The sequence below is a fragment of the Daucus carota genome, chromosome 6, assembly GCF_001625215.2.
Source record: "Daucus carota subsp. sativus chromosome 6, DH1 v3.0, whole genome shotgun sequence".
Lineage (NCBI taxonomy): Eukaryota > Viridiplantae > Streptophyta > Magnoliopsida > Apiales > Apiaceae > Daucus > Daucus carota.
In genome coordinates, this window is record NC_030386.2 from 28,244,008 (window position 1) to 28,265,081 (window position 21,074).

General features: G+C 35.1%; 3 protein-coding genes across 3 annotated transcripts; 1 reads left to right on the forward strand and 2 right to left on the reverse strand.

Annotated features, from left to right (window-relative positions):
* The first annotated feature begins 4,933 nt into the window (after positions 1-4,933).
* On the forward strand, positions 4,934-6,485 carry LOC108224463 (heat stress transcription factor A-4a-like). Its single transcript, XM_017399098.2, has 2 exons — positions 4,934-5,149; positions 5,315-6,485. Exons 1-2 carry the CDS (start codon positions 4,934-4,936, stop codon positions 6,410-6,412), a joined length of 1,314 nt encoding a protein of 437 aa, XP_017254587.1. The 3' UTR covers positions 6,413-6,485.
* Positions 4,995-9,924, reverse strand: LOC108224462 (pentatricopeptide repeat-containing protein At3g16610). Its single transcript, XM_017399097.2, has one exon. It carries the CDS (start codon positions 9,760-9,762, stop codon positions 7,357-7,359), a length of 2,406 nt encoding a protein of 801 aa, XP_017254586.1. The 5' UTR covers positions 9,763-9,924; the 3' UTR covers positions 4,995-7,356.
* Positions 9,925-10,615: 691 nt separating this feature from the next.
* LOC108227211 (membralin-like protein At1g60995) lies at positions 10,616-19,295 on the reverse strand. Its single transcript, XM_017402244.2, has 14 exons — positions 18,790-19,295; positions 18,646-18,708; positions 17,368-17,784; positions 16,794-16,875; positions 16,047-16,108; positions 15,873-15,967; positions 15,479-15,558; positions 14,961-15,044; positions 14,636-14,752; positions 14,272-14,357; positions 13,989-14,095; positions 12,344-12,435; positions 12,183-12,259; positions 10,616-11,554 (listed from the first exon to the last, which is right to left on the reverse strand). The coding sequence occupies exons 1-14, from the start codon at positions 18,940-18,942 to the stop codon at positions 11,072-11,074; spliced, it is 1,998 nt and encodes a 665-aa protein (XP_017257733.1). The 5' UTR covers positions 18,943-19,295; the 3' UTR covers positions 10,616-11,071.
* Positions 19,296-21,074: the final 1,779 nt, after the last annotated feature.

The following is a 21,074-nucleotide window of genomic DNA, read 5'->3' on the forward strand; positions in this document are numbered from 1 at the left end:
TTTTCAGCCTTGTAGTCAGTTTGATCTAACAGATGATAGGGTGAGTATGTTGTGGACTCCAACAAATGAGATGGTTTCAATTAGGATCAACCAGAAATAAAAAAATTAAATTATAAAGCTGTGATTTGATAGTAAATTGATTAAAGAAGAAATAATTTGAAGGAAAACGGGTGCTTTTATTTGATTCTTTTCTGTGCTTTTCCAGGGAGTAGGCAGCAAGATCAGGTGTTGTCTTTGTAACTTATGGTAGGGACTAGGTCTGAGGAAATGTAACATCTGTACCAACCTACCACTTGGACAAAGCTTGCATATACACATCTTGTGTGTTCCTGTATTTTCTAATTTATGACTATATGTTCAAAATTTTCATTCATTTCTCGTCCCATTATTTACAATTTAAATTTAGGAAGGAATGCATACCGTAACTATTTTCTTATCAAATCTTATGATGGAAATTGTGCACTCTGTCGTTTTATTTTCAAATCTTCCTTCTGACCTCACTTATAAACTTTGTTTTCACTCATTCCATTCTCCCTCGCAGAACACAAAAGCAGTTTGGATTATAGAAGAAGAATGTGGTATATCTGTATATGTGGTAACTCCTCTAAAAACAACAGTCTTTTTTAGAGGATGTCCTGCAAGAGATCTAATTTCAGCTCATATAGGAAGTGTTAAATCAGTCTAATGCAGTGACAGTGATGAAGACTTGTCTGTCTAATTAAGTAGAAAATGCTTTGTGAAATCATTAATAAACTTAATGCGGTTGCATGGTTGTCAACTATGCATATGAATGAAGATCCTGATTAAGTTTTTAAAATCTCTAAGTGAACTGATTTAACACCGAAAGAAATGTCCTTGTGAATGCAAGTACGGAGAAATTTGAAGTTTCAAGTCTTGCACTCAGTACATTATTTTGTCATTTTTAACATAAATTATTCAGAAATCCAGATATATTACTGAATAGTGAATAATGCACCCAGGCCAGCTGGAGTATTCATTCTCTTTTAACTTGATCAAGTACAATATCTTCTATAAGAATCTCTTCTATTTTCTTAGAATGGTTCTGCTCCTGTATGTAATCAACTACTCATGTATACTAGGGAGGGTTTATCCGACTTAAGTGATCGTTGGATGACTAAAATGTTTATTTGTTTATTTAGCGGTTTTTTAGTTAGGCGATTGAAATGAGTATTTTAAATGTTGATCAAGCATTAAAAAAATGTTAAAAGTGATAGAAATTTGTTATAATCCCGACTGACGGATATGATCGACAATTATAAAACTTTAAGTTGTACAAGTCCTCCTGGTGGTGCTGGGACCGGACCATTCTTATTTCTTAAAAATACTCATTTACATTATTGTAAGGAACCTGCAACGAGTACAACTTTAGTCACAATCAATTTTTAAAAGCTTAGACATATCAACACCAGTGTTTATTCGCTTGAACAAATCTGTAATTGAAACCCTCAGATTAGATGAAAATAGTTCATTAGGCCATTGGGACATAATCAGGAGTAAGAAATGATGAACCCCTCATGAAATCAATCCGACACAATCTAGTCCTTTCTCAATCTATTTTTTCTCCGGAATGTTGTTAAACGGAATTCCATTCTGCCAGAATACTACATCTTGCTATGAAAAAGAAGAAAAAACAGTTGGCCAAATCCAAAAGTATGAACAAACTAGTTAAAAATCGAGAGTAGAGTGGGAAAAAAACAGGGGAACAAACAAAGAGAAGGCCGTTTGTTTTACAATCTCAACTGGATCCCAATGAGTGTTTAGAATGGGAATAAGAAATAAAAAGGAAATATGAGTGGGGTTATGTTAGCAGAAAGTGACACTGCTGCACATGAAGAAACAACACCTCCAAGCTCTCCAGAAAACTGGACACCAAAAGGACACTTATTTGTAAGAGACTGGACCCATTGGATCCCACATTTCAGAGTCACATTCAATCACCATTTCCCACTTTACCAAATGGATTTAAATGCACCATTATTCTTGTTTTTCCTATCTTTTTCAACTTTACCCCTCTTGTCCATTTCCAGTTAACTTTCAAGTTTTATTGTTTATCATACCTGTTATACTGCAGTCAGATAGATAATAATACTGCTTCTAGTAGGATGCAGATGAAGATATGTTTGTGAACAAAGTTTGAACTCGGCTCGTTAAAATGAGCTCAATTTTTTTCATTTATTAAAAGAAGTTGATCTTGAATATGAAAATTTATTTGATTTGTAAATAAATCCGAGTTAAGTTTTTTGTCTATTCAACTCGAGCTCGACTCATTTGGCTCGAGAGCGGCTCATATTCGACTCGAACTTCACTGACTCGTCTCAAAAATTATTGCACAAGTTAATACATGGATACTCCATAAATAGATTTATAAGTTAATAATGAGACATGAAATACAAAACCAAAAGTAACAAAACTGAGTAAGATACTACAGGTGATTCACAAGTAATGACATACACGATAGAGATAGACCCCTCTTCTTCCCTCTGCACACACACTAAGGGACACGCAGAGTAGGAAACAGAGGGGGCATGCAAGGTAATGGCGCCATGAAAATGTAAAGTTGCAGAGGCCTCACGTGGGAAGGGACAGTGCTTCTTCTTCAACATCATCAATGTCTTAAAGCGACCATACCCGTTGCTGCGACCACACTGTGGTCTATTCATACTATAAAACCTTTTAAATCATCTTTACATACAAGTCCTATTTCTGTTCATGTGTGGACCATTTGCTCATGTTACTGTTTCATTCCTCACATCTGTTTTCCATGACTTTGAGTCTTTGACCCATGTTTCTGCTCACTCTTAATTGTTGCTTAACACAACAATAAAACCAAAAATGAGGTTCAGAGGTTACCTAGTGCAAATGAAATACACCTTCAGGGTTTTTCAGCCTTGAACGAGTGTTAGTTATAGTCCTCTGTCCCCGTTGTCATTTTGATTTTTGGCTTAAAAAACATATTTCCACTTATTATTTTTAAATTTTTTTTATGAATAAAAATATAAATTTTAATTCAGAAAACTAACCTAGCAAATGTCCTTTAGTTCTTTGTCGTGTATTTTCTTATTTCGTGTATTTGAAGATGAAATTCATGTCCGACTTGTTTAGAATTTGTGTACTTAATCGTAAGTGTATATTTATTTCAAAACATGTCACGTACGTTTGGTGTATTTTTCATGTACTAAATATATAAATAATTTTTAATTTTAAATATTTAAAAAAATATATTTTATATATTGTTTTACGATATATATGTATATATATTAAATCTTTATATTTTAATGCGATTGAATGTATATATATTACATATATGTAAATATATATTTTCTATGTGAAAATATACCTATTTAGTATATTGACAAGACTGTTTGACTCTCACAAGATTCACACTTACACACCTCATAATTATCGGAGGTTATATTTTGAAAATAATAAATTATATTTTTATATAAAATAATGTGTTTGTATTTAGTTATTTATTTCGTGGTGTGTTTCCAAGGGGTTGACACGAGACCTACCTAACATTTTAGCTGTGTTCGTATATTTTTCATATCATATATTTAAAATACAAATATCAAATATCAAATTTTTTTTTAAAAAAAGAATCAAATTTTTATTTCATTTTCATATTAATTTTCAGTGTATGTAACTCGGTCTACACCAAATATACACGATGGGTGTAAACGTGTGGTCAGACGTCAGAGTCAAAAACCAGAGGGAAGGTATTGACGTGTAGTCAGAGTCGATTACATGGATGAATAGAAAGATGTAACTAAAAGCCCAACGTTAGAGCCCGGTTTATTGACATTAGAACGGGCTTTGATTTGCACTAAAATTCTAAGAGTATAGCAGGGTTCAATCGCTTTTGTTATTAAAAAAAATGGAGTCAGGAACTGACAGTATCATTATCATATGGAAAATTGAAAAATGAGTTTTTGGGTCTTTCATTCCGATATCCATTTCCTTTTAAATAACAAGAAAAATGATCTCTTTTCTCAAAAAAAAATAAAAAAAATTTGATCTCTTCCTACTTATCGCTCTCTGTTTCTATTTCTAATATAAAAAAAGCTTATATTCCAATAAATGACATATATTATTTCTTCTCTTATTTTATATATTTTAACTTTAAATTTTGTCTAGAATGTACATTTAGTTAAAATATAAAGCAGTTTTTAACTAAAAATATAGTTTTAAATAATTAATACACATGTTAAAGTATTTAAAATAATATATTTTATTAGTCCGGTTAAAATTAAATTTTAATAATCAAACTTGTGAAGGAAAACTTAAAAATAAATAGGTCCAAGAGATTGTTTAAATATATTTTTATTACAATTACATAAATCTGTTCAAATATGTTATGAAATGAAGAGACTTATATAATGGCACATTAACTTATTTAAACAAGATCTCAAAAATAGAGTTTAGAATTTATATAAATAATCTCGAGACATTTGCTCATGTGAACACGTTTAAATTTTATTTAAAAACAGAAAAATAAAGCCATAATTTTTTTTATAAGAACTCAAAAATATTTATCAAATAATACGAAAAAACAATGTTAAAAAATAAATACGACCATCCAGTTGTTTTAATAATAATGTACGTCTAACATTGCAAAGTGACTTATGAATTGCGATATGTATGGCTGCGTTAGAAACAATTACAAGTCAAATAAACCAACTACCTCAGTATTGAAGAAAATAAAGTCCAACGACCCGGTCTGGTCCAGCCGTTGAAAATACGATATAAAAAGACAGAAGACTCGCTACTACAAATTCATAGCCTCTTCAGTCTCCCTGTTTCATCAAGTTCAAAGCAGTTGTAAATCTCAGTCCCTCGTGTCTTGTAGTAATACTTGAGACTTTCCACTGATCTTTTTACGGTTGAAACACCTTTGTGTAGAAACTTGACAAGAATGGATGGAACACAAGGTGGTTCGAATGCACCAGCGCCTTTCCTTGCAAAGACTTATGAAATGATGGAAGATCCTATGACAGACTCTATTGTCTCTTGGAGTCATGATGGACGGAGCTTCGTTGTCTGGAATCCGCCCGAGTTTGCTCGTTTTCTGCTTCCAACTTACTTCAAGCACAACAACTTCTCCAGCTTTGTTAGACAACTCAATACATATGTAAGTACGTCCACTAATGTTCTTTTCCGAGAGCTTACCAGGATCATATTGTATTCTAACAGACATAAATGATTGATTTTTCGTGTCTGCTTTTCCCAAATGTTATTACTTCTAACAAAGTAATATTCTCAGTTTATTAAACGAAAAGTTAATGGTTTTGTGCAGGGTTTTAAAAAGGTGGATCCTGATCAATGGGAGTTTGCAAATGAGGACTTTACCAGAGGTCAGAGACATCTTCTACCAAAAATTCATCGTCGCAAGCCGATTCATAGCCATTCTATGCAGTCTCAGGGGAATCCTTCCAATCAGTTGACTGACATAGAAAGACAAGATTTTGAGGATGAAATAGAGAGGCTAAATCGTGATAAGAGTATGCTTCAATCAGAGTTAGACAGCCATAGACAGGAGAGGCAAGCATTTGATATTCAGGTAAGATCACTAGCGCAGCATTTGAAGAACATGGAGCAGCGACAGAGACAAGCAGTCAACTTTTCCGCTCAATTACTGCAGAAATCCACTGGTGCACATCACTTTGGATTTGGTAGTAAGAAGAGAAAATTGGCAGCATACCCGTACTTATATGATGAACCTAATATAGGACGGAACCAAATCTCAACTTTCCATGACAACAGTAATGCAATGTCAATTTCTGTTGTAAGTTCAGAGCTAATACCGAATTTGGATTCATCCTTACGGGTTTTGGAGAGGTTTCTCCACGACATTGGTTCAGCTTTGAGTGACGAAGTTACTGATTATGATGTACAACTGAAAACTTTACCAGTGGATACAACAGAAATGAGTGCATCATCATCTGATACTGATGTCAATGGCTCGCCTAACTTACCTGTGTCATCCCCTTCTCAACTTAAGGATATTTATTCATTTCCCGAGTTGGCTGCTTCTATGGATCATGCAGACAATCCTGCACTATCATCAATCTATCTAAATGTAGATTATAGGCCATCAGGAATTGATGCAAATGCGAGTCTTGCTGCTTTTCCCAGTATAAATGCTTTGAATGAGATGCAGGAAGGGACTAGAACTAAAGCTCAACCAACTGTGGTTAATGATACATTCTGGGAACAATTTTTCCTCGAGACTCCGAGGACTGCTTGTGCTCAAGAAGTCCAATCAGAAAGAAAGGAGGCAGATGGAGCAAACGGTGAACTTATGGTAGAAGGTCAACATACATGGTGGAGTGTGAATACTGTAAATAACCTCACTAAACAGATGGGGCATCTCTCTCCGGCAGGAAGATCTTAGCGTAGATTATTATTTTTCCGGTAATATATATCTCCGCCTAAAGGATATAATTCAAAGGCATTTTTTTCCCGGCCTTCTTATCACTGTATACTATAAACTCTCTTTTGAAGATCAATTATAATCTTCTTGCTGCAAAAACAATGGAATGATTTGATCTCTTCTAAAGATTGACTCGTTCTAATCCATTTGCTGTGATGTTATTCGAACTCTTTTGAAGAATAATTTGTTCCAATCTTCTTGCCGTGACAATACTTCAATTCTTATTTTAATCTGCCGGAGAAATTTTCTTGTTCCAATCTGGTTGTTGAACAAATCTATGTTCTGGAACTGAAATACAGTAAAATATGAATTCTGGTCTCTCGAAACTTATAAAGTGATACTCTTCAGGAACTCAAAAATGCAAGTGCAGTCATCCACCCAACACAGTTCTCAATCTTCTGAAACAAATCTCTCTCTCTGCCCAAGTCTAGCAGGTGTTTGCATAACCAAATGTGCATAGAAGTCGGAAAGAACTTCTCCATGTCAGAATTCTAGAAGTGCAGCAGTTACAGGACTCCAGTGTCCAAACTGTAAATGTCAATGTTCAAACTGTAAAGGCATTATGGGATGAAACTTGGCTACCCACATGGCAGATGGTTACCCCCAATCCACAGATTGTATCGCTGGAAAAATAGTTATAATTTTGATAATATGTGTTTTTATCCTCTAAGCAAACAATATAATAATAATAGGGTTGGCTTCCATCTGTTTGTTTAATTCAGTAATTGACTGAGTGAGTTTGTTCAATTCAATCATCATCTCTCAAGAGCAAAGGTTGCACCTTAAGGTTGAAAGCTTGCAGTATGCTGTCTTCATCCAGGTAATGAAGAGACAGACTCTATCCAGGTCATGTATCATGTATAATTGTAGTACATAAGGATTTACTTCAATTCTCACACCTCAACTTACCAGAAACCTCCGCAGCTGCAAGTTCCACTCCTAAAATGATGGAATCGACTGGCATCCCTTACAATTATCTCACGCTTCTCTATCATGGATATATATGTCAAGGCTAAATGACAATCACCACAGACCCGTAAATTCTTAGTCACAAGAATGGGCTTGTTTGGACTCAGCATAAGAAGAGCGTATGCAACGGCTAACTTCTCACTGTGGTAGAGGAGAATTCGTTCCTTCTCCTCCTCTTCAACATCATGGAGTACAAAACTAGATTCTACACTATATCCCAGTTTCTTTATATCACCAAGCAGTTCCTCTAGTTTCTCAATTATTTCTTCCCAATGCTGGTGTGACTTATCTCCGCCAACAAAAGCATGAATTGCCCCATTAACTTCCACCCAACTGCATCCCGGCAATTTTTTATAACCACAAACCCTCTGTAAGTTTCTCACATCAGCTGCATCATCCCATCTTCCAGCAGCACTGTAGATATTAGACAAAAGTACAAAGTTTCCAGTACTTTCAGGGCCCAGGGTCTGGATGTTCTTTGACACCACTTCTCCCAACTCAACATTCTTATGTACTCTACAAGCAGCAAGAAGGGCACTCCAGACCTGTACATCAGGCTGAAATGGCATCTTTTTGATGAAATCTTGGGCTTCATTCAGTAGTCCTGCACGGCCCAAAAGATCCACCATGCACAAATAGTGTTCTAACCTGGGGAAGATTTTAAATTCCTGAGTCATAGAAATAAAGAAACGCTTACCTTCAGCAACCAGTCCAGAATGGCTACAAGCTGATAATAGACCAATAAAAGTCACATCATCTGGTTTCCAACCCTCAGCTAGCATCTGATAGAACATCGAGATTGCTTCAGCACCAAGCCCGTGAACTCCATAACCAACAATCATTGCATTCCATGACACAATATCCCTTGTATGCATTCTGTCAAAAACTAGTCTAGCTATATCAACCTTTCCACACTTGCAATACATGTCAGTGAGTGCATTACAAATTGATGTATCTGATGTAAATCCACGCACAATAGAATAACTATGACCACAAGCTCCATGTTTTAGAGCTGCTAAATGTGAACAAGCAGGGAGAAAACCTATCATAGTCGCTACATCAGGCTTTATCTTAAATCCCTGCATCCTTTTGAAAAATTTCAATGCCACCTCCGCATAGCCATTCCCCACACACCCCGAGATGACAGCACTAAAGGAGACTGAATCTTTCCAATCCATTTCTTCCAAGAATTTTGATGCATCATCTATAAGCCCACACTTGGCATACATAGAAAGAAGCGTGTTTCCCACCATAAGATCCACAAGAGACCCTGCCTTCATTGCGTAACCATGAATCTGCCTCCCTCTCCTCAAATCAATCAGCTTGGCACAAGCACGAAGAACAGTTCCAAGTAAAACAGGTGATGGATCCACAGAATTCTCACTTCTCATTTGATCATACAGCACCAGTGCTTCCCCTGTGGAATCACATATAACACATGCCCCTATCATAGCACTCCAACTAACCTCATTTTTAACACCCATTGCATAAAAAACCTTCCTCGCATAATCTAACAACCCACATTTGGCATACATATCCAGAAGCCCAGTCCCCACCATCACTTCACTCCAAAAACCCCTCCTGACACAATACCCATGCACAGCCTTCCCAGCACTCAACACACTCGACTCCCCAATAGCGGGAAGAACCGAGACAACAGTCGAAGAATTCAACCCCAATCCAGCATCCTGCATGCGCACAACCAACTCAATCACCTCCTCATACAACCCATGAATAGAAGCCCCCGAAATCATCGCATTCCAAGCAACAACATCTCTGTCACACATTCCATCAAACACCTTCCGCGCATCCTCTAAACACCCACATTTCACGTAAAAATCAACCAAAGCAGTCGAAACAAAGACATCCTTGTCAAACCCATTTCTCTCCGCATGATCATGAACCATTTTACCATCATCAACAACTTGTAAGCTAGAACAAGCTTTAAGAACAAAAGGGTAAGTATAATTACTAGGCCTAACCCCAAAATCAATCATTTCATTATATAGATCAATAGCTTCATGATACGGGCCTTCCCAAGCATACCCTCTTATCAAATGATTCCAAATAACAACATTAGATTTCTTTACAGGCTCCGGGATATTATTAAATAAGCGACGAGCAAGATTAAGCTGGCTACAAGTAATGTATAAACGAGTGAGTTTTTCAGAAATAGCAGGGCTGCTAGTAAAGTTGCTTTTGAGGAAATGCTGGTGGATAATTTTGGCAAGAGTTAATGATTTAGAGGAAATACAGAAGTGTATAAGTTGTATGTAGTCTCGGGGTTCAACAAGCCAATTTCGGGCGCTGTTGATTCCTCGCCTGCCCGCTGCGCATGACATGGAATGCAAGTTTTAAGACGAAAAATGGCCGAGGGAGTGCAAGGGCCGTTCTATTTTGGTATAGAAATTTAAGAGCACGTTGGTGACCTGCACAAATTAAGCCAATTCGATAAATCGATTTTTATTAGAGGATGGCTTCACGAAGGGTTTTTGGTGTCATTATCACAATATTCGATATGAAAAAATGGACCCAAATACACTAACTGTGTGGCGTTTCAGATATTTGTCAAAAATGTTATATGATGTAACGTTTATTGGGATTTTGACGGGAAGAGAACTATTTTATGTATTAGAAGTTTGTCACGAAGAGGACTATTTCATGTAACATTTTGTTAGGATTAAAATGATAGAACGCTACATGATATCTAATTCGTGTAAATCAATAACGCTTAATAACTGATATTTAAGACCTATTTCATGTAACATTTTCTTAGGATTAAAATTATAGAACGCTACATAATATCTACTTCGTGTAAATCAAAAACGCTTAATAACTGATATTTGAGGCATATTTCATGTAACATTTTGTTAGGAGTTTGTCAGGAAGAGAACTATTTCATGTAACATTTTGTTAGGATTAAAATTACAGAACGTTATATGATATCTACTTCGTGTAAATCAATAACGCTTAATAACTGATATTTGAGGCCGTTTTTCCCTACTATATTATTTTAGACATTAATTATGTGTTTAGTGATATATAAAGCTTTCGTCTTTTAAAATACTTGCGATAGTTCTGATTACCCCTCATAATCCGATTAAATCCGCTGATTAATTCGAATTACACTTGCAATAATAAATGGACATTACCTCGGTAAAAGTATTTATGCACTATCTGATTCATTGAACATAATGGTACAACAAAACATATTTCATATCAGAGTATTGTTGGTATACACTTCATCAATATCATCTACAATTACGACGAGAATAGAAAAAATGTTAGGCAGCCCCGTCCTACTACCAAACTAACACAAAACCTCCAAATTCAAGAAACACCGCACATTGTAGTTTAAACAGTAAAGATCCAAGTGTACAAATTCTTCAGGCTCCCTTGCTCTTTTCTTATCACTGTACATGGATGTCGCGCTTTGACAAGGTTGCACTGTGAGCATGTTTGCTCTCTTACACCGCAATTTCAGCTTTCCAATATAGATCTATATTTTACAGGCTTGCTGTTTTATTCTTCATCTTGTTAAAATACATCTATACATTAACTCATGTCGAGTTAAATTCCTCAGTATCTATCATTTTTCACCTCTATTGAACACCACCTACCAATGCATGGTTATCATCTCATGTTCCTCCTTTATTGAATACCCTGTACTGCTGGATTGTCTTCACGTGGTGATTCAGCATAGACTTGGCCTTGGACTCTTCCATCTCTGAATATGGATAGAATTGAGTTGAAACTTTCAGAATAAACCCCACCTAGTAACCATAACAACATGGAACTAAATGAGTTCATAGCCCCAGGGTTGGCACCGTTGTCTTCTTGCCGAAGGTTAGTTTGCCCTTCAGTCCCAGGAGAGTGACCTAAGCCATCCGAATTCAGATTCTCGGCATGCTGATGCAGTTCTGGAAGGACCAATGCTCCAGTTTCTGGCACTGCAGGTTCAGGCCCCCCTCGTTCTCCCGGTCCAGAAGAAAGGTTTGCTGGACCAGAGTTTCTATTATTCACTCTCGTGATGTGCAAAGTCGAGGCAAGTATAGTAGATGATGTTATGTGAAAGTCTGGATGCTGCTGAAAGTTTGATCTCCGATTCAACATAAACCTCTGAAGAGCTGGAATCTGAAATTATTCAAACAAAAAAAGGGGCTGAAAAAGAAATAAGCAGGCGTACACTCACACACCAGAACAGTATAACTTTAGTGTTGCCAATAACACGTGTGGGTATGGCATTAACTAATATTATTTAATATTTTGCACTTCAGAAAATAATTAAAAACCAAGTAAATTTTTGTCAAAGTATAATTCTCAAGATTTTTCTACGGCCAAACTTAAATTGTAGATGACTCTGTACAATGTCATACAACGATAAAATTAATATAGATATATATATTGTAAAAATCTAACCACTGATTAAAAAAAATCTGAATATGCAACTTTGACAACATGTCCACCTACTAAATTTTTTGCATTATGTTTCGACTAATATTAATATGTGTCATTGGTTTATTGCATGTCCATAGGAACAAAGAGAAAAAGATATTTTGGGTTGGGGTTTTTTTTTTGGGGGGGGGGGGGGGGGGCAAGGGAGGAGGGACTATAGATATATGTAAATAAATGCAATTCTCACGTTATATGCCTCTTGTGTATATTAGAGCCAAGCAACAATCAATATTCTGCTCAGGAACACAGGCACGTCCACTATTCATTCCTAAAAGTTTGCAGCAAAAGAAAAAAAAAGTTGGTTTACCTCAAACCGATTCCAAAAGTAGAGGATTAGATGTTGCATAAATGCTGCAGTTGTAGAAAGAGCCAGATAGGAAAATCCTGATAAAATTACTATAATGTGATTACAAGCAAAAGATGATGTCCTCCTAAAGAATTTAGGAATGAAGAGTGATTGACTCATACCATAGGTATATGAAAAGAAGTAGATGTGGAACACCAAAAAATAGAGCAAAAAGAAGCGCGGGAAGAACTTCATTGATATCGGAGTTCGAACACTGCAAGTTTAATATGAGAACAAGTTAATACAAGGAACAGCTTGTAAACAGAAATAGCAAGGCATACTTGATGGAAAAAACTTTATCAATCATCATCAAACAAGATCAATTTCTCAGTAAGACCCATCACTAGACCTGGAAATTTGGTACACGACACGAACATGACAGGGCAACTTGGTGTTTGGGTTTCAATTATTGGTACATGAACATGAAAATACACGAACACGAAAGGAAACGGTGAATTTAGTGTCGGATATGGGTTTTCATTTCATATACACGAATGTACACGATATAAATATATTTTTTTAAAATATATATATTTTTATGTAAAAAAGTATATTTACATATATATAGTATATATAAATCAACAAACTCGTGCATAATTGTATGCAAATATAAAAATTTAATATACATTTCATTAAATAGTACATAAAAATGTATTTTTAAAAGATATTCTAATTAAATTTTATTAATATATTAATATTATATGTACACGAAAGTGACATGAAAAGTACACGACACATTTTGAAACGGATATGGGTTTGGGATTAGGTACACAAATCCTATACGGGTCGGATAACGGGTTTCACCTTCAAGTACCCGAAACACGAAAGTAAACAAATACGAAAGTACACCACATGACACGATTGACAGGTCTACCCATCGCCTACCAGTCCTGATCCTTTTTGGCTAACCATGAAAAGTATAATTTTTTTGCTTGCAAGTTATCATCTGTTGGGAGATAGTTCAATTTATAATGTATTTATCACAAGTTCCCACAACTTGTGTGGAACAACAATGGAAAAGGAAAAATGTTACATGTAGTAAGACTAATGTAAAATCTTGTCACGGTCGAATTACAAACTTAATATAAGTCGCTGAAAAGTATAGCCTACTTGCTATTAAACTTTTAAGTCAGTTTTTAGTCATAAGTTGTTATTTGAAAAAACAGACCAATCGAGTTAATTTCGACTTATATGTTGCAAAGCCAGACTGGAGTGAGGGTCTTGTTCTAGTCTCAGTTAAGTTGACACCGCAAAACCTAGATATCTCAAATCAACCTTCAGAACCACATAATAAAAAGCACATGTTAGTCTATCTTGCATGTTTTGTCATTAAGATGATCTCCATTTCTTGGCATCTGTAACAAAAACAGTTTAATAATAATCCAAAGGATCTCTGAAACAGTGTATGCCTACAGAAAAACTACGATACTTTGGAATCTTAACAGCTGGGTAAAATCTTATTACATACTAGTAATAATGATTAACTTTAATGCAGTAGCATCATCTATAAAAGAAAATAATTGGCAATAAGAATTTCAAGTTACTGCATCAGAGCACAGAGGCAGATGTTTGCAGATGGGAAATATTGCATTTCTTTTGATGCGTTCAATTATATGAAACTTACTTATATATTATAATTGGCAATGCTTGACAGAGCAACAATATTATAGTCTCAATCATAGAAATGTACAATTTTATTTCTCATCTTTGTTTTGAGTCAAAATCACTTATCCTCCTTTCATTCATTCATTCAGAGAGAGAGAGAACCTTATCAGCGTGAATAGTTCACATAGCCAAACAAGGATCAACACCATGAAAGCCAACAGCTGGTCATCATAAAACTCGAACAGAAAAAACAGGATGCCGATCATAATCTGCAGTGTCAAAAAATATAACTAAATTAGAGAAGGGTTGAGTGGACCTACCAGATAATTAAGAATTTAAGATGACAAAAAATGACAATAATACATAAAAAATAATACGTAATTTATGATGGACCCCTCCGGTCATGCCATCATAGCATTAAACTGACGAAATGAGACATGCTTACAGGAACAAATACAAGAGATTCAATCACGTGCACAAATATCAACTGGAATGTTGGAAGCTGATGACGAGCATGGTGCTGAAGCTGCACTGCAATAATTCGAGGGGAAAAAAAACCTAAATTAACACAGCCCAAGGAGTGAGCAATTACTGATGTAGTGGGTTCTTAATTTTTATGTATTCATTACTAATTCAAAATATTCTCAGGAGACAGATCATTATTTGCGATATAGTCCTAAATTCATGATTCATGCCAATAGAGCATAATAATTAGAGTTCAGAGTTTGTAAGAGATTAAACATCTGTTACAGGGCATTCTATTTTAAATCAAGGGCATCAATGAACAAATACAATATTATAAAACAAACCTGTGAATTTCAGCATGCGGGTTTGGGTTTCTCTCAAGGTAAATGAAACAGACATTGTGGTTGTGAAGAAAACAAACATCGACATTATAAGCACACCACACTTGGTTGCCAGGTAGTCTGCAGATGATAGGAAGATGCAACCATACATGTCAATGATCAAGGCTACTTAATAAATACTACGATTGGTATACCTAATTCTAAAGTTTTCAGAAGGCCATGTAACACTGTGGTGCTGCAAACTTCATTTTGGCATTAAAACACCACTATGTAACGTACAACGGAATAAAATATTCAGAACCTAAAATACTCCATTAAACTTACAAACCTCCAAATCTAAGTGAAACTTCAGGTTGCTCATGCGCATATGTAAGGTTATAGAACTCCCTTGTTTGGTAATTATAGAGGTAACCTGCACAGAAATATATAAAATATCCTCAACATATGAATATGGGACTAGATTGAGACCACCACAATACCTGGTCCAAATTTTCTCTTAGTGATGGTAGAGGCATTATGGCTTTAAACTTATGTAAGAAACTAGTCTTTTGCAAACATAAAAATGCAAATTAAGAAAGCAACAAATGAATTGCAGAAAGCTACATTTAGCATGCAGGTTTCAGGGTAGCATTTCAGAAATTTTTTTTGATAAATTGACGAGTTCGCCAACAGAGTAACATATTCTAAAATTATGAAGCACAGCATTATGTGGTTACTGTCAATGAATAAAACTAAATTAAATAATTAAGAGGAAAAAGAAAGAGTGCCTATTTCGTTCAATATCCCACAAGAAACCGGGGGGGGGGGGGGGGGGGGGGGGGGGGTGCAATTTGCATGGTGGGTTACCTTGACCAGGAGAATTCAACAAACTATTCATTAAAATTGTATCATATCCGACAAGTCTGTTTATCAGTAGTTGTTGCCACCTACACAAAAGATAATATAAATTCGGAACATGTCAGGTTATGTCAGTCATAAACAATTGAAACAAATAAAGTTCTAAAATTACGATAGAACTTCAATATCTGCAGGATACTATAATTATAAGCCCCTGAAATTTCTCTAGAAAATTACATGCCCGCCTTAGATGCTAACAAAGAATCTACAGAAGTTGACAAGTATCACCTTCTACTTCTTAAAATTATACAAAGTTTAAGAATGATTTACTAGTCAAGCAACCTATTAAAATGAATCCGATAACTACAAATTAGCAGTAAATATAAAATAGTAGTGGAATAACCTGTTACCAAAGCAGGAATGCCGAGCAGAAATGCTAATATTGATTGTACGAATATTATGGCGTAGCTTAGCTTCCTCAGGTAGTAAGAAATAACCCTATATAACATGTTTGTGAGATATACTGGTAAGGATCAACTTAACAAAACTCATTGCTGCCATGGAATAACAACTTTACCTTTTCCCTGGTGTATAAATAAGTCGGTTCGAATGCTTTGCTTCTCTTCTCTAGCCACTGCACTAAAAGATAAAATGCAATTCAGATGCAACACATATGATTTTTTTTCATATATACATTTGGACAAGTAGCAACTATGTAGGCATGATGCTACACAAATTATTCTTTTACTAATATATATCAACTTTAGAGTTTAGATATCTTGCAAGCAGACGACGCAGAAATAGGAAATTGCTGAATTGCAGTTAACACAGTTGTATAAACAAAGTATATAATACCCATACATTCAACTTTCAATCAAAGATCCAGCATTGAAATACAGAGTTTACTGTAAAAAGGAAATATGTAAGGCAGTGCAGCAGCTAAAAAAAATCAAGTACTGATAATTAATAATAAGTGTATTTCCAGTACCAATAGACATATTGATAAAGTACACTTCCACAACTACCAAAAAAGAATAGATACACTCTCACTACACTACCACAGAGATGAAATTTAGCTAACATAAGAAAGCATGGTCTTTTGATAATACTGAAACCTGAAACAAATGTAACCACCTAACATCAGCTTAACTATACCTTCATATGGCCAGATTGTACTATGTTCAATCACTACGACCCCTAAGACAATAAATTAAACTAATTGTCACATATTAGTACTAAACAGTTATAATTTTTTTGGTTTTGCTGATTTAGAAATTATACTTATCTTCAAACTGACTGTCCAAGTATTCCAAAATGCAAATACCTGCAAGTGAGTTCAGATGGTCCAGGTGAAGTATATGTAGCCACTTTGGAATGTCTAGATTCAAATGTATACCAGCAATATCCTGCAATTTAAACATTACAGTTCGTAAACAAATAATGTTGGGGTCTAAAAGCAGAGTAAACAAATCCATGGCTAGTGCAAAGATTTTATTGGAGTGTGTAGTACAGGGACTCTATTGCACAAGTTAGGTGGTTCATATGTCAACTGTAAAAATTATAACCGTAGTTATGTGACATCCACACCCACAGAATAGATGCTAGAGACATATTATGACCGCAAAATTGGTGGTAATGGTAAAAAATTCGTACATCGCTTGTGATAGATATTAACAGATATCTATCACATGCATCAATAATAATGTGTCCAAGATACTTGAGGCCACTACTGTGTTGGTGAATTATAAATATATTTATAATGGCAACACCCACATCATATGCATCAGACGTATTGACTCAGAGGATCGACAGCTTAAATATCTGATGACTTAGTACTGCAAAATTTCTTTTCAGTTAACATATAAATCCAGTGATCCAAATTTCCCTGATCTACTCACCCAAAAAACTCCTAGAAATCTCTTTGAATGTCTCCAGATGAAGGATAAGCGCCCATACCACTTTCTGCAGATGTGGACCATTGCCGTTCTGAGTGTTTCCTTGGTTAATAAAGAGAATCTATTACGAGATTCATCTTTTTTGCCTTTATTAACATCATCTACTGGCTTCAAGCCTTCACTGGTAGTAGAAGTATCTGGATGAGATTCGAACATTTCACTGTCGGACTTCCACATCTTTAATGCTGATTTGCTGCTCCTTGCACCTGAGATAATCCAGTTCAGCCAAAACCTCACATCCAAAAAGTTCAGCCTGTATTCATCCACATCTGACACTTGAACTGTTTCAACTCCAATGCCAGGAGCATCCATCATGTTATTTTCAGATTCATTATGTGACCACAAGCCAACACTGGTAATCTGCACCAATATTAGATGAAAGTGCGATTAAATTACAATACTAAGTGTAAGGTTTATTATTTAGTCACAAGTCATTACTTGCATATAAAGCAGTTAGAGCTGTTAATATCCAGTAATGTCCATTACATAACTGTAAGTTATACCGACAAAAACAATTAATTTTTTAAAGGTCAGAATAAGCTATTCAGATGAAAATTACAATAAAGGACCCCACCTTCAAACACACTCTACATTGACGTTGTTTTATACTTGCTAACTGAAATAACATGTACATCATTTTGATATCTTTGACCAACTTTGAAAGGTTTACTTTGCCCTATATAAAATTAAGCTATTCTTCACAAAGAAAAGAAGGAGCCTCGGGATTTTCCGATATGGATCTAAGCAGAGGATGGCAATTTGAGACCTCAATATGTACGAAACCAATGTTCAAAATCTTTCCTTTGCACATTGACTAAACTCAATGACTCCACCTATTGAAAGTGTTTCTTTTGTTTCATAAAACATCCCTATCATTTAATAACATTTCATATGAGCTTAAAAAAACCTTTAAGACATAATCTGGGCAGAAAAGTTGACTCAAGAACGTGATAAATGTCAATTAAGCAAAATATCAAGGACACTCGGTTGTTTAATAGATCACCTCCGCTAAACTAATTCATGCTTGAAACAAAACACATATGCTAGTACAGTGAACAAGTGATACCAATAGCCTTGAAAATAAAAGAACTAAAATAAGAAAGGCCCTCCTCCGTGTTCTCAAACTACAATTACCGATCATCAACAATGGTAAAAATTCATCATCAATATATACAGTTACTAATATCAAAATTAACGAGGATAGCGAATAAGACGAGAGACCTTAATATGTATGAGCTGAGCGTCAGCGGTTTCGAGAGTGGTGAGCTGAGTTGAGCAGCCAGGCTAAAAATGAAGTAAAAGCAAGAATGAGAATGGGCATATAATACAAGCATTATTACATAATAGAGGTGGAGAGTAGCGTACCTGCTGAACGTAGTTGGCGTGCATAACAACGAGAATACAGAACAAAGTGATAGCGAGAAAGAGATAAAAGTACTCGAGAGAAGCTCTTATTCTGGGTTTCAACATCTGTGTGAACCTCTCTTGTACCCGTATAAACGTCTGCTCCGGATCCATTACTCACCCCAACCCGATCCGATCCTCTCTTTATATTTATCTTTGTATATGTGATGACTGATGATATGATATGCCCTTGTTTCCAATCTATGTCTTTGAATGTGATGATGAGTCTATCATCCACTTGTCAAACGCCTATTCGCTGAATTTAGTTAGGGTTTAACCGTAATTGTGTGATTCCGGTAACCTAATTCAATTGCTGCTCATCGCCATACGACTTGATGATTTCCGAGCAAATTGTGCGTTGGGACGTGTTTGGCTACACCATATCTATTTCTTGCTCTTTTTGGGTTTTTATTTTTTGTCGCTTCCTTTGGTTTTTAACAAGGCACTTTGTCTCGGGCGTTTTGTTTCTTTATTTTGATTTTTTTTTAAATGAGTTAATTCAATAATAAAAAGTTATACGACATCTACATAAATAGTCGTATCGAACAAACAAAATACAAAAACAATCATTGATTAATCCATTCTTATAAAATCACATGATTTGTGATTTGTTGAAGATGATATTTAATTACTTATACATATTTCGCCGCTTTCACTTCCGTCATAACCAGTTTAAGTCTCTTTATTTTGATTTATAATATAACTTTTATCTTTAATCGCTTAACCAATGTCCGGATCATAATATAGATTACAAATATTCGATGGAAAATAATTTGTTACTAAGTTTGAGAGAATTAAATATAAAAATACCTTTTTCACGGAAAAAGTATCCAAAATCTCATATTAAAAATGGAAATTTCCAAATTATGTGTGGACAAAATTAGTATCCTTGTTTAATTAGTTAAACACAAATAGTTCACATACGTGTATCCATCGTAATTTTATACACATCGCTTAAGTCATGTACTCGTGTTACATAAAACTACACATTCACATATAACATCAAACATATAAAAAACATTCTCATGCATATATATTAATTTTAACACATAAACAAAACCCATTTTTCCGTGCAGTATATGATCAAATAACTTAAGTTTATTATCTGCTAGAATGAAAGCGCTATATTACAAAAATACAATTGATGATTTTTTTAATGATGAGTTATACTAGTAAATTAGAATGAGGGATGATATTGTGAAACATGTTGGGGGCAAATGCCAGACAAGTAAATTCAATCAACCGAACCGGAAACAGAGGAGACAAAGATAATCTCATTACTCACTGCTGGTACGTGTGATTTGATATTACGTACATGTGTGCATCATCTGACATACAAGACAATATTTATCACATGCATTTATATGATGCATCTTCTAAAATTACTACGCATCCTTGAGTGGCGTATACAATATTTGTCTTTAGAAAAACCACTCCAATGATACACACGCATTTGTGCGATGCGTACCACTCTAATGATACAGATACACATGCATTTGTGTGATGCGTATTCTCTAAATACATTTTTCAGTAGTTATATAAGACTTATACAAGACATTCTTTCGCTTTTATGAATATTTTGGTTGGAGTTTGGTGATAATTCGTTATGAAAGGCTTTCCCCCATTTTCACAAGCTCAAAAATGATTTGCCGTATGTTTTTTCATTTCTCAAAATGGATTTAGACTCACAAGTCTAAAAGCTAGACTTAAAAAGACAGTCCAAAACCACCTTTATGAAGTGCAATTTTATAAATCAGAGACTTTTAATCAAATTAAGATATAATCGATTAATTGATAATATATTTCTTAAGAATTAATAAGAGATTTTTCAATAAATCACGAATCTTTTAAACAGTGAGTGCAGCCCTGCTCATACCACCCAACTAGTTCCCTTCCAAATAAGGCACAAAAAGGCATCCATCCCTAAGAAAAAAAAGGCTAGAAAAGGCTAGACAAATTACCAGTTACTCTATAAAATAAAAGGACAGCCATCAATCAAAGACACATGTTTGAAATTATTTTCAAAGCTTTTCATATCCACAGAGCTTTTGTCAGGACAAATAAAAGGTTTCCTTACCAGCATTTCCATAAACTCAATTTATCTGGCCTCCCCGTACGCCACTAAAGGTCACCAAAAAACCCCCAAACTAATTTTGTCAGCAAATGTGCCACTTCTATCCAACCAAGTCAGCTCTCCTCATGAGCAGATATTAGAGTTTCTTTTTGAACACACAAAAGGGTTTGGC

Bases quoted from the DNA above. Each gene is read 5' to 3' on its own strand.
- LOC108224463 (XM_017399098.2), top strand. From the start codon at position 4,934: ATGGATGGAACACAAGGTGGTTCGAATGCACCAGCGCCTTTCCTTGCA. The intron at 5,150-5,314 runs GTAAGTACGTCC...GGTTTTGTGCAG, and splicing joins TTAGACAACTCAATACATAT to GGTTTTAAAAAGGTGGATCC.
- LOC108224462 (XM_017399097.2), bottom strand. From the start codon at position 9,762: ATGTCATGCGCAGCGGGCAGGCGAGGAATCAACAGCGCCCGAAATTGG.
- LOC108227211 (XM_017402244.2), bottom strand. From the start codon at position 18,942: ATGGATCCGGAGCAGACGTTTATACGGGTACAAGAGAGGTTCACACAG. The intron at 16,876-17,367 runs GTGAGTAGATCA...TTTAAATTGCAG, and splicing joins GATTTCTAGGAGTTTTTTGG to GATATTGCTGGTATACATTT. The intron at 12,260-12,343 runs GTATGAGTCAAT...TAATTTTATCAG, and splicing joins CTTCTTTTCATATACCTATG to GATTTTCCTATCTGGCTCTT.